We start from the raw sequence: 12,844 nt of genomic DNA, 5'->3' as shown, positions 1-12,844 counted from the left end.
AAAGTTATAAAATATTTATATAGTATGTTAAATATCAAGAATGAATAAAAAGACTAATCTATCTTTAATAACTAATAAATAGAAACATCTAATAATAATAATAATAATAATAATAATAATAGTAGTATAATCTAATATCTCCTTTTAAACTTATGATGCTACAATTAGAAGTATTAAGAATTTATTCGATAAGAAATAAAAGCATGAAGCTAAATGTGTCTTAATAAATATATCAATAATTTATAGATTAGAAAGAACAAATGAGAACATGATGATGCGTCCTTACCTCCCCTGCTCCCACCTCCACCACTACGATTGCATCGTCCCTTGGCTATCCCTCCACAACTCTTGCTCCGTCTGCCTCTCCTTGCCCCTGATGAATATTCGGTCACCACCATTGGACCGGTGCTCTCCTCAAGTGTCTTGGCGACGAGGGAGTCGATGACACATTGTCACTAGCACTTAGCATGGTCGGTGAGGAGGCCATGGTGCCAACGACTATGCTATGGCAAGTGAGGAGTTGGCATCGTCTATCGTCCCCGGTTCGATCCCTTACAACAAGAGACCATGGACACGGCGATAGCGTCGTGGACGAGGCATGAGGTCGCGGGCGTGGTCCGACCTTCCCAGGAATATATTTTCACTGAAAATTCCTTCCCCTTTTTCACCGACACCTCCAAGTAAATAAAGAATAAATAAACCAATCCATGGTGTACGATCACTTTGAATAAGGTACAGAGCATCCGGTGGATCAGATGTTCATACATTGTAGCAAATCAGATCAAGGCGACCCGGGTTCAGTCCATTTCAATGAGCTACTAGGTCGAATCTAAAACAAGCCGGGTTCGAACCGAAGGGCCATCCCCCTCGCTCTTCTATAATCTTTCCGGTCCTGCTTCGTCTTCTTCACGCATTCTCCACACATCCAACATTAATGGCGACTTCGCCGTCCTACTTCAGAACCTCCTTCTCCTTACTCTTCCTCCTATTCCTTCACCTCGCCTGCTTATTCCTCCCCTCTCGCAACATAGACGATCAACCACCGCCTCCGCCGTCGCCGAGGGCGCCGAAGAGGAGAAAGATCACCCCTTTATCTTCCCCCCATAACCAGCTACCCGATTCAACCCATAGTACTTCCAAGTTCCACTCCATTCGATGCTATCTCCGGCGCCTACTCTGCTTCCGCAATTCCCAAACCGCTATCAACGACCGGCAACAAGAGCTTCTTTCGCCACTCAGCCCAGCTCCAATCCAGATGATCATCCCTTTGTCGCCCGAAGTAAACGGTAGAATCGACACCTTCGACTCCACCGTGCCCGCCAGCGCACCTATCGACTACCACCAGGCCGCCGCGAAGATTTCACTCTCCGAGCTCCGCGCCTCAGACTCCGCCCACAACATCGTGCGCATCATCTTCGAGTCGGGCTGGCGGGGGACGTCGCCGCCCGTCGTCCGCCGCGTGCTCAAGATCCACCAGGCGGCGCGCGCCCTCGCGCGCTACGAGGAGTACCGCGACGCGGTCCGGGCGCGCGCTGCAAAGATCGGCGACGGGAGGTGCGTCGCCGACGGTAACGAGCGGCTGCGGTTTTACTGCACGACGACGCTCTGCTCGTGGGAAGCCGGGGCGGTGGAGGCGGGAGGCTGCGGGAGCCCGTACTGCTGCGCCTGCGCGGTGGTGCGGCACGGGTTCGCCGGGAAGCAGGCGGACCTGGACGGGATCGCGACGCACGCCACCGGGTGGGGCGCGCACAGGGCGCTGCCAGAGGAGCTGGAGCGCGAGTTCGCGTTCCTGGGGGCGCGGCGGGCGATGCTGGTATGCCGAGTGGTTGCGGGGAGGGTGTTGCATAGGTCGAACGCGGGGGAAGAGGAGGAGGAGGAGAAGGGGGCCGGGTTCGACTCTGTAGGGCTGGCAGGCGTCGGCGTCGGTGTCGGCGAGGATGAGCTGCTGGTGTTCAGTCCCAGGGCGGTGCTGCCGTGCTTCGTCATCATTTACTCCACTTGAGCTGAGGTGGACGTCGGCAGCATTGGGGCCCGCGAATGCTATTAGGTCACTATCCTAGTTGCCATCTTGTGTCTCTCTTTAAAAAGCTGCGATCACGTGCCAGCTAGGCACGGTCTTGTTTCAATGTCCTTGTCGATTAAAGTATGTATATCTAATGGAATCTATGCACATTAATAAACATGAGAATCCGACCTTCACCATACTATATTGAATTATCTAAAATAATCAATATTTAAAAAAAAAACAATTGTGAAATAACCAAACTAAACTTTTAAATTCAATCGGGTAGTTCGATTTAAAACTTTTGCTCACTCTACCCTTAATCCATTCAAATAGACCAACTATCATGTTCATTCGTCTAATTTTTTTATTCTTAGTCTAAAGGAATGATTTATTCTAACTTCATTTCTATTCCGCCCTACCAAACAAAGCCTTATTGTTTAAATGATCCACTCCAATTCTATACCTTTAGGGTCAATCTGATTCTGACCTATGCAGCCGTTCATGTGTTCAGTAGGTAATCTGTCACCAAAAATGAAAGTCGAATTAAAATCACAAGGTGGATAGTCACTTGATCTGATGTCACATGCACACAGTCGAATTTTGCTGCATTTAAAGTTGTAATGCGCAACAAACTGGCTATCAAAAATAAACTGGTGAAGATTCAGATCATTTCAGATTTCTGAACATGAGAAAGCAACAAAGGAACGTCGATCATTGATTCCAATGTATAGGGAAAAAGAAAACTGTCGGGCAACCCAACAAATAGGTTTTTCATTCTATAAGACATTGACAGAGAACTGAGAAGGTAAGACATGCACATCAAGCACCAGTTACACAAATTTTAGCTAGATGGTCCATTGGCTAATGCACATAATTATACTCATTTAAGATGTTCTTTTTGAGAGTGTCAGAATAGAAATAAGTTGGGCAGGAGGTCGAGATCAATTGGATAGAACAGAAAAATTATTAAACACAGATAAAGATCTTGCATTTTGAGTTGCGTATGAAATGTTTTGGCTACTTAAAAATGCTCAAGAAAAATTCTATCAGGCGTCTTGCCAATTAAAACGATATATAATCATTTGGAAACAATACTATTTACTGAAGTAACCGACTCCAAACACAGCTACAGAATGTAGCATTCCTTTCTTCTTTTTTTTTTTTTTTCCTTTTTGATGAGAGCGTGAATCTTATTGCCATATACATGCACAGACAATGAACTGTCAACTGGGATCCTTTACTTCACAGCTTTGAGCTACAAGCTTAGACTATTAATTTTTGGGTTCTGGTTTGCTACTACTGGAGACAAGCAAATCCAACTGCTGCAATACAAAGGAATATTCAATTCTCGGCTTGCATATGTAATAAGCAGATTGATCAAGGGGGGTGAAACAACAAAGCAATGGAAGTTGAGAAAATTGGTTTTGAAACAAAGACTATTCTGTTAGCAGCTAAAGTTCCTACTACACTGCCTATGGATTAAGTTAGTTTCTATTCTCCTGATGATTTCACACTCGGAAGAAACTCCTTCCCTTATATATCTTTACTCAGCAAATCAAAATTAAGTTATAGAAGACTACTTGGTTGGTGTATACAACCATCAATTCTCCACTGGTGGCTTCTTTCGAATCACCAAATGACTAGAAGCTTCCTTGAGCAAAGAAAGTTGAATACCCTCAATCGGTGCCCTTGTCATGCTGGTGGTGAGGAAATCCTATGGGTCCATTTATCAGGCAAATGTTTGAACCAAATAACTTGAGATTAAGTAGTTACAACTACTAACTTGAGATTAAGTAGTTAAAGCAAATACAACTACTAACTTGAGATTAAGTAGTACAGGCAAATGCTTGAATGAAATAAGTGAATGAGTTATTTCATTTGGGCATTAAATGACAGAATTTGAGATTTTGGTAGCCAAGACGGCCCAATCCAAGACACTATAAGTGTTTTGCAAAGAGGTCCTTTGCGTAATGAAACCATCATTGGATCTCACATAGCACTAATTAACAATGATGCTAAAAGTTAAGAGAGTGGGTCTAGGGTGGGAACATCAAACTTTAGTTTGGAAAAGGCTGCGACAGTGTAACTTAGTCTCACATGGAGAGTTTACAAATTACAAAGGAATATATAAGCCTAGATTATTAAACTATTACCGAGTCGCACATAGCCAATTAAACATTTTGGGCTAGTAGGTTCAACTTAATATGTCAATGGATCATTCTCTTATATGAATAGATGTGACACTGATAATGATAAATGATAAAGCTTCCAAGGACACTACTCATTTCCCTGACATTATCTTTCCAGTTCAATCAGCGTAAACACACACTATTATGTGCAACAACATGAGGGAAAACGAAAGCAGCTAATGAAGCAAGCAAAAGATCACAGGGCCAACTAGCAGCATATCCTGCAAAAGTTTGGGATTCGACATTGTCTCCTAGAGCAAATTGTTGATTCGTTTCGAGAGAAAAAAAAATGCTTAAAGATTAGGAGGCCACACAAATAGCATGAACTCAGAAAATAGTTCATGCAATTGCTCTGCACAATCATAATCCTAACCTTGCTTTCATCAGGACCAAATGTTATCAAAGATGCAAAAGGAATCGCACTGTTGCTCGCATCAAAATCCGAACTTTTAATAAACAATCACGGGTTCGCCTAATCAAGCACAGAAATCGGGTTTCACAACAAAAGGATATATCTTAGGAGAAGAGGTACTGATCGATTTCAATTCTGACAATCTCCCCGTCGTCGAACTTGTCCTTCTTGGGAGGCGAAGGCGGCAGCGGAGCCCGAGGGGGGCCTCTGCCCTTGTTCTTGTCCCGAGGACGCGCCTGATCAACAAACACAACCAAGAGATGAATACTTGCGGCGGGAAAGAGGAATAGGAGGAGACAAGAAGTGAGAAGTTGGTTACGTTTCCGAAGGAGTGCTTGAACCGCTTCCCCTTCGCAGTCTTCTTGTCTCCTCTGCCACAATATACTAAACAAGACAGCGATCGCTTCAATATGGATAAGGTAATCAAACAAAATAGAAAAGCAAGCAGATTGGTCGATCTTAACTGTAGAGGGGAGGAGGGACAGGGAGCGCTGTGGAGAGGGTGGCAGAGACCGTGTGGGGAGAGACTGAGAGGCAGGATGAGCTACCGGCGAGTGTCTCAGTTTGAGAGAAGGAGAGGCGGGAGGCGGCCACGGCGATGGGAGCGGCTCCCATCGCCATTCCAAGGGAGAGCGACGCCATCTAGAGGCAGCTAGTGAAAGGGGAAGCCGTGGAGCGGTTCAGATGGTGTCTTGTAGAATTTTTAATGGCCCGTTTAGAAGGCAAGTAAAATCTTCATGGCCCGGCCCGCTTACTTGGGAGCAAATCTAGGGCGTGTTTTGAAAAATGGGATTAAATAATGGGGCGATATGAAATGTTTCACGTAATATTGTCAATCATAAAATTCTATCGGGTGCAAAAAATTTGAATTAATAACATTACCAATAATAAATAGGGCAAATCTTGAGACATTCTCACATTCCCGAGTTCGTAGATCACTCATTCTCCTCCCTGCCCAGTCACTCTGCTTCTTGATCCCGGCCTTCCGTGTCCGGCGCCGACGGGTGGCAGCGGCCTAGAAATCCTACAGTATCTCGTGGTTCGGCTGCTTCGCCGGATTTGTTGCTGATTACCTCCCGGAGTAGCGACCGCTGTGGGGGACTCATTCGGCGTAAATGGGGCTGATCTGGGGCGCCGAAGAAGGCTACCCGCACCCGGGAAATTTCATTCTCGTGTTATGTTTCGCCTTGGGGTCCTTCCTTGCCCGTTTCTTGCTTGACCGCTTCGTTTACAAGGTTCTGATCTCTCTTTCCTTGTTTGTTGAATAGGATTTCCTTCGTTACCTGCCAAAAAGTGAGATCCATATTGAATAATGAGCATGATAAAGATTGTGTTTACCGCATTTTACCACCTGTTCTTGTTTGAATACAAGAGAGAAAGACCAGAAGCGCAGTCCTTATGTATATAAAGTATCTTTTCGCTTTAACGCTCGATAATGATTCCGTGGAACATTAGCCAATCTTTCCTTTACTTTTTCTTTTTATCAGAGACTAACCGGATTCGTACCGGTGACAAAACATAAAAAACGTAAACGCTTGAAGCTCTTGTTGTTTGTTTTCTCTGTCCGTAGTAGATTTCTGTTAGTTTTCTTTATATAGAAGATGATCAATAGCTGACCATGAAAAAGCATTCGGTATTATGGTATATCTTCTACTGATGGATGATCTTGCTGTGGTATGTTTGAACTATTTAACTGGTGAGATGATTGAACTAAACTTTGGACTAGCTGAGACCAAAGACAAACTTGCTTGTTGGAATGTTTAGATCAGGTCAAGTTGGCAGAGCTGCAAATGATGTAGGATCTGGTCAGCAGAGTTGTAAGTCATGTGAGGTCGGATTGGTAGAATAGTAAACCAAGTCAGATGAATCAATGGTCAGGTTGGATTGCAAAACTTCTGATAAGACCAGTAGAGCGGTTGATAGGGTCAGGTGTAGAGTCAATACCAATTCAAGACACAGAACAAGCTAGTTTTTCATGATACACTGAGTCACATTGTAGGTATGTGAGACATATTCTTCTTGAAGTAGTTAATTTACATCTTTCACTTCCTTGTTCTGTTTTCATCTTTGAGTTTTTCACGAAATCTTTATATCTTTTTTGTAATTAATCCTCATAGTAGGAAGCACATAGAATTAATGAATACACTGGTTTATATTTTGTTGTTTCCATAGGCTCCCACATTCATTTGCCCAATAAAACGATGATATTACATCAATCAACCTCCAAAACTTCTGTCACATGGGAAACTTCATCAAATATGACATAGGAATCTATCTTTTTTTTTTTCCTATTTCTATTGAACAGTTCCTTATTCAGCTGCAGTGCATTCTATTAGTTTTGTTATTTTGATGCACCTTGTTCCTTTACTGCAAACTTCTAATCCATTGAAAAGGCTTACATTTCCATTTTCCGATATGATCTTGGTCTAGACATGTTGTGTTTCTGTGACACTATGATTAGTGAGGTACACTGAGGATAATTCACTTCTTGAATGATAAATCATGAATTTGCAGTTTATTAAACAAAATAGAAAATTTCTGCAATCTTTAGTTTTAAAGAGTTAAAATACTTAATTGGACATTATTGTCTTTGGTAGATCAAAATATATATGCTTCTCTTCCATAGGTAGACATTAGTTTGGTTAATCATTAGTCATCACTTACCACAATTTTTCTGACATTTCTGAAAATAACAAGTTTTTTATGTATAATTTGAATTGCTGTCATGATAACGATTGTCATGCTTTGCTTTTCAGCCTTGCGCCATGAGATTGTTAGGTTATAAAACTGCTCTTATGAGGACTGGTGCTGCTAAATGGTCAAAAATTTTAAAGTGTACTGAGTCGATGTGGAAGCTGACATACTATGCTTCTGTTGAAATATGGGTCCTTTCTATCATCAAGCATGAACCTTGGTCATTGGACACCAAGCAATACTTCGAAGGGTGGCCGAAACAAGAACTGAAGTGAGTAAAAGGAATCTGACTTTCCTTTGCTTCGTTAATTTAAGCTGATTTTGTGTGCTACCTTTGAATTTTGTTACTAATGATGGTTAGATGTACCTCTTTACAACCGCAAGTGACCTTCTGCTGCATCTTGACTTAAGTTTTTTTTAAACTCAGTGAAAGTTCCTCTAGATATGTGACAATCTTGAGATAGCAGTTTATCTCTAGCTAGTTGTCAAAGTACTAGTTTAGACAGTCTCACCAACTACCAATGAATAGAATAATTAGATCCCAACTTAATTATGAAATTATCAATCTCATAGGACTCAGTTGCCTACACAGTTTTATGTTTTAGCCATTTGCAAACTGCAATATGTGCAAATGTGCATCTAAGAAGTTGTTGCTATTAACACTAATGACCTTTACAGCTATAGCATCTCAGCAGTAGGCTCCTTCCAACATATAGAAAAGCCTTCCAACATTCCAACATATAGAAAAGATGCAAATGACACAGAATTCATCCTCTATCATCATTGTTCATGCATGAAAATGAATATATCTGTGTTCTCTCCCAAAAACTTAACCTGTCTGGGTTTATATAAGTGACAAAATGATCTAATCATGGAATTGGAAATGGAAATGGAAAAAAGGAAGGTTTCCTGAATTTCAACTGGTTTCACATTGATACTATTCATTGTATGTTTCAAGTGGTCTCCAAAAGTAACTGAACCCACTCACCTCTTTATATGTAATGATGGAATGGGAAATGAGAAAAAAGATGCATGGTTCTTTTTCTATTTCAACTTGTCTCATATTATTACTCTTCAATGTGCCCATTAGATATATCATATACACTTGAAAGCAAGTTTTCACTTGGGGTTTATTCAAAAACTTGGCATCCATCACAGTGCATTTCTTTATGGGATGCATAACTTTCCTTTTATTCACCTGAACTTGCTATTCCTTCGGATACTTCAAACGTTTAATCAGTAGCAAACTAATAGGAAAAGATTTTCCTGAGACATGCCTAGTCGGACCTCTATTTTGTCTCACAAACATCCTCTTGAGGAGCAATGGAGCTGCTGTAGTAGTGTCTTTAGTTCTACTAGTCCTTGATTACTTGTACTTAGAATATAAGCTAATCTGACAGTTTGTCATTCATAATTCTCAAATTTTCTGCTTTTCTGACTTTCTTCCTTTTATTAGGTCTTCTGTGATGCTATTCTACATGTGTCAATGTGGATTTTACGTTTACAGCATTGTTGCTCTCATTGCATGGGAAACTCGCAGAAAAGATTTCTCAATAATGATGTCTCATCACATAGTAACTTCAATTTTGATTGGATTTTCATATATTACCAGGTATCATTTATAAGATTAACTGAGTTTGTTATTCCTTTGATATTCAAGACGGTTTTAAATTCTCTGTAGGTGTTGATTTAGTAGTTTCTGAATTTGTTATTCTGTGTTTATACTTGAGTATATTTAATTCCTAGTATAAAGAGATTAAAAGGAGTCAATCTTTGGTAGACATATATTAACTTGCAAATTTCACAAGAAGGAAAGATAATAGAGATGAGCAAGGAATCTTCTCTAGTGATCAAATATTTTGGCAACCAACCAACCATTAGACAAAGCATGACCCAGAAACAGTTTTTTTTTTTTTCAATCTGGGAGCCTGATTTGTAAGCAAGGTTTAAAAAGCAGTCTATGCTGCTGTTTAAATATATTTGGAAGGGGACTGTCAGCATATTTTGGATATGTGTTCCCCTTTAGGCGGTAGGGTGCCTACTGGACCTGCATATGCCATGTGTGGTTCATTTGAAGCAGGTTAGACTAAACCAAATTGATATAAAATCCTAAGTTTTTGATGTGGATAGCTTGTAAATGTTAACTGATTTTTTTTTTCTTGTTTGCAAGTGATAGTATATGTAACTTGTGTATATGATCTAATTTATATTGTTAATTAATATTGATTAGATATCTTAATGTATTCTCATTGTATGACTAACATATATATTTTTTAAAATGGAATAAGCATTAAACTTGTTAATTAATATACTTTATTATATATTGTAATCTTTTTTCCGATATTAATATTTTTATAATATTAATGACCATATATGTTCTCTCATACTGCATATGCTCTATGCAATGAATTGAAACTATACTACTTGCATAGGTTTTTTGAAGTTTTGTTTGTAAGTAATTAGGCTTTTATCACACTATAAACACAATAATTGAGAGAGATAAAATTTTACTATACGAGTAGACAAGGGAACATTGCACCTAGGATTGAAAAAGGGGTTAAATTTTTTATCAAAAATGTTGATAGAAAGAGAGTAATTTTCTACCAATTGACTCCACTAAATGTGTGGAGAAATAGAATAACAGTTTGAAATGACTCTGAGAGGAGAGAATGCAAAACACCAAATTAGTTTTTTTTTTTTTTTTAATTTTCGTTGTCACATGAAGATTCTACTTTGTTGCTCTTACCTTTGTGCTATCTCCTTGCTTCATGACTAGGAGATTTTGAATTGCTACGGTTAAATATTTCCTTTTGGTCATGATCATGGCATAATCATAACAAATGAGTATGGAAATTCATAATTTCATGTAATCCTGTTTCTTAGAAATTTGATATGGTCATGATTATCACTAATCATAACAAAAAAAAAGAACTATGCCAATACAATCATATCACTGTGAGTTGTTTCTTAGAAATTTGATAATTCACATTTCAATCATTATTTTCTGTCTTGATGTCATATTTGATCATGCAGGTTTTTCCGTATTGGGACTATAATTCTTGCCCTTCATGATGCTAGTGATGTTTTTTTAGAAGCAGCCAAGTTGTTCAAATATTCAGAAAAGGAGTTGGCAGCTAGTGTGTGTTTTGGTTTTTTTGCAATATCATGGTTGTTACTGCGATTGGTATACTTTCCCTTCTGGATCATCAAGTCCTCCAGGTCCATCTCGCCATCAATTTTTTTTTTTGAGTGATTAAAAGATCTACTTTGTCATTGTGCTAATGAAGTAGCAGTTGCATTTTCAGCTACGATAGTATCAAAGCCTTGTCATGGATGGACAATTTCCCGACAATGCTATATTACATATTCAACATGATGCTTCTTACCCTGCTTGTCTTTCACATCTACTGGTGGAAACTTATATTTGTAATGATATTAAAACAGCTTGGCAATAGAGGAAAAGTTGGAGAGGACATTCGCTCTGGTAAGTATTTGCCATTTGTAAAATTTTAAACTGTTGCATATTCTATAGAATTTAGTGAAAGAGAGAGGATTAAGTGAGTGATAGTGGGAAGCCTTCCCTGTAGGTGGAATTAGCTCTGGCAACCACCTCAACCTAATCACCATATTCATTTTCACTAGCCTCGGCCACGTTGTCATCAGCCTCCCCATGCCCGTCTAGCTTAATAAGTCAATAACCACCATCGCCATCTTTGAATCCTATGCCCACCTGTGTCCACATATCATGGCTATCAGTCTCTCCACCAATGCTGTGTTCCTCTTAGAGGCCATTAGCCTCATGTGTGCCTTCAACTGCTTCATCCCTTTCCTGTTGTCTGTGGTGTTCACCTCTCCCATGGAAAAAATTATATATGTGTGTGTGACACAATCCATCTAACATATTATATGCCAGCATGTTTGTAAAATTTTGCACTTTTTTACATTCTCGAGCAAAATACTGATATCCATCTAATTCTAATTGCAGATTCAGAAGGTGAAGAAGACTAATTTTGAGTTCGGATTTTGAAGTGAAAGATGCCATCCCTATCCCAACAAATATGATGCAAACATTTATAGACACAACTTATATAACCCGAGCTCAAGTACTCACGGATAAGCACCTAAGAACAAATCATAGATGGACGTTTTACTGGTCTTTGAGAGGCAATCTCATTTTTTCAATTTGAAATGGACATGAGCTACATTTTTGCACAACAAATTCATTTCTTGACTCACAGGCTCTCGGCCACATGGTTGATATCAATGGGGTGTTGTTCTGTCAAACTTCTACTCTTTTTTTTTTTTATCGAGAAATATTCATCTAGTAATTGAGTTGTAAATCAGTGTATCTTTGGTTTCCTGTCCCAGATTTTTTTAAATCTCACCGTTACGGTTTCTTGTAAAGGAAGAGTTGGGTCGCACATCTGCTTCTGGTTGTGTTAATACGTACGACTTTTTGTAAGCCGATATGTCATGCATTGTGGAACTCCAAAGGAAGTCAATTCTTTTGAAAAAAAAAATGGATTTGATTGATCGTTTCAATGCATTATTCTATTTTTTTTTTAACGCATTGACATATAAGTCAATTGTCTAAGCTTGTCGGTGCTCTTTAACTAATATCTTCTTTATTGATGGAAAAAAAATTAAGATGCTAAAGTGAAAAGTGTTTCATTATTTCTGTAATGTTACTTTGATGATCTTTCTGTAAGGTAACATGACGTTGAGATGTTTTGTTTTTTTTAAAGCGCAGGCATCTAAGTTTTTATATCCTTCCCTTGTCTCCACGATTCCCAGTTCATTACAAGTTGTCAGTTTTACTACAATATGATATGATGAGGAATTAATTTTCGATGAATACTTTCAAGGGAAAAAAAATCTCTTTCATCCTCTATAAGTTTAATAGTTGACTGTTTAATTTATTTTTCTTTATTTAATTTGAAGACGGAGTGTGAGGGACGTTTATAATTATTTTTTTATTATAATTATATCCTTCATTCACTAAGAAATGGTTAGTTATGTCTCACAGTAATTTTTTTATTGACTATCGAAAAAATTTAGAAGTACAAATGTATCAAATAGGATAGTTGATTATTACAAGATTCGAGCGCTATATATGTTTATTTACCAAGAGTATTAAACTGTTTATCATTGTATCAAATTTTGATGGATGAGTTTTTGAATAGACTAATTGTTATTTACCAAGAGAATTAAACTGTTTATCATTGTATAAAAATGTTTATTTACCAAGAGAATTAAACTGCTTATCATTGTATCAAATTTTGATGTGTGAGTTTTTGAATAGACTAATTGTTATTTACCAAGAGAATTAAACTGCTCGTCATTGGATCAAATTTTGATGGGTGAGTTTTTGAATAGATTAATTGTAAAGGTACTCGATCTTGAATAGACTAATTGTAAAGGTAATGATCTTTTTTATATCTTAAATGTACCTCTTTTATCATTTGTGACTCATATTCTTGATAAAGTATGCATAGGAACACGTCACTATAACTCATATTCTTGTCATTGGATCAAATTTTGATG

The 12,844-nt window shown here is 38.8% G+C and overlaps 3 protein-coding genes across 3 annotated transcripts; 2 read left to right on the top strand and 1 right to left on the bottom strand.

Moving 5' to 3' along the window:
- The first annotated feature begins 690 nt into the window (after nucleotides 1–690).
- LOC122043226 lies at nucleotides 691–2,204 on the top strand. Its single transcript, XM_042603755.1, has one exon. The coding sequence runs from the start codon at nucleotides 935–937 to the stop codon at nucleotides 2,000–2,002; it is 1,068 nt and encodes a 355-aa protein (XP_042459689.1). The 5' UTR covers nucleotides 691–934; the 3' UTR covers nucleotides 2,003–2,204.
- Nucleotides 2,205–4,557: 2,353 nt separating this feature from the next.
- LOC122043227 (30S ribosomal protein S31, chloroplastic-like) lies at nucleotides 4,558–5,272 on the bottom strand. The gene is made up of 3 exons (XM_042603756.1): nucleotides 5,071–5,272; nucleotides 4,926–4,990; nucleotides 4,558–4,842 (listed from the first exon to the last, which is right to left on the bottom strand). Exons 1-3 carry the CDS (start codon nucleotides 5,246–5,248, stop codon nucleotides 4,711–4,713), a joined length of 375 nt encoding a protein of 124 aa, XP_042459690.1. The 5' UTR covers nucleotides 5,249–5,272; the 3' UTR covers nucleotides 4,558–4,710.
- Nucleotides 5,273–5,483: 211 nt separating this feature from the next.
- LOC122040269 (ASC1-like protein 3) lies at nucleotides 5,484–11,735 on the top strand. Its single transcript, XM_042599598.1, has 6 exons — nucleotides 5,484–5,841; nucleotides 7,363–7,571; nucleotides 8,757–8,912; nucleotides 10,334–10,519; nucleotides 10,606–10,784; nucleotides 11,286–11,735. The coding sequence occupies exons 1-6, from the start codon at nucleotides 5,722–5,724 to the stop codon at nucleotides 11,306–11,308; spliced, it is 873 nt and encodes a 290-aa protein (XP_042455532.1). The 5' UTR covers nucleotides 5,484–5,721; the 3' UTR covers nucleotides 11,309–11,735.
- Nucleotides 11,736–12,844: the final 1,109 nt, after the last annotated feature.

Source organism: Zingiber officinale, chromosome 2A (genome assembly GCF_018446385.1).
Source record: "Zingiber officinale cultivar Zhangliang chromosome 2A, Zo_v1.1, whole genome shotgun sequence".
In the NCBI taxonomy this organism is placed as follows: domain Eukaryota; kingdom Viridiplantae; phylum Streptophyta; class Magnoliopsida; order Zingiberales; family Zingiberaceae; genus Zingiber; species Zingiber officinale.
This window is presented reverse-complemented; position numbering and strand designations above follow the sequence as displayed.

Excerpts from the sequence above, each read along its gene's own strand:
- LOC122043226 (XM_042603755.1), top strand. The coding sequence starts at position 935 with ATGGCGACTTCGCCGTCCTACTTCAGAACCTCCTTCTCCTTACTCTTC.
- LOC122043227 (XM_042603756.1), bottom strand. The coding sequence starts at position 5,248 with ATGGCGTCGCTCTCCCTTGGAATGGCGATGGGAGCCGCTCCCATCGCC. Across the intron at positions 4,991-5,070 it reads TGTCCCTCCTCCCCTCTACA|TATATTGTGGCAGAGGAGAC; the intron begins GTTAAGATCGAC and ends TGTCTTGTTTAG. Across the intron at positions 4,843-4,925 it reads TCAAGCACTCCTTCGGAAAC|GCGCGTCCTCGGGACAAGAA; the intron begins GTAACCAACTTC and ends TTTGTTGATCAG.
- LOC122040269 (XM_042599598.1), top strand. The coding sequence starts at position 5,722 with ATGGGGCTGATCTGGGGCGCCGAAGAAGGCTACCCGCACCCGGGAAAT. Across the intron at positions 5,842-7,362 it reads TTGACCGCTTCGTTTACAAG|CCTTGCGCCATGAGATTGTT; the intron begins GTTCTGATCTCT and ends TTTGCTTTTCAG. Across the intron at positions 10,520-10,605 it reads TGGATCATCAAGTCCTCCAG|CTACGATAGTATCAAAGCCT; the intron begins GTCCATCTCGCC and ends TTGCATTTTCAG.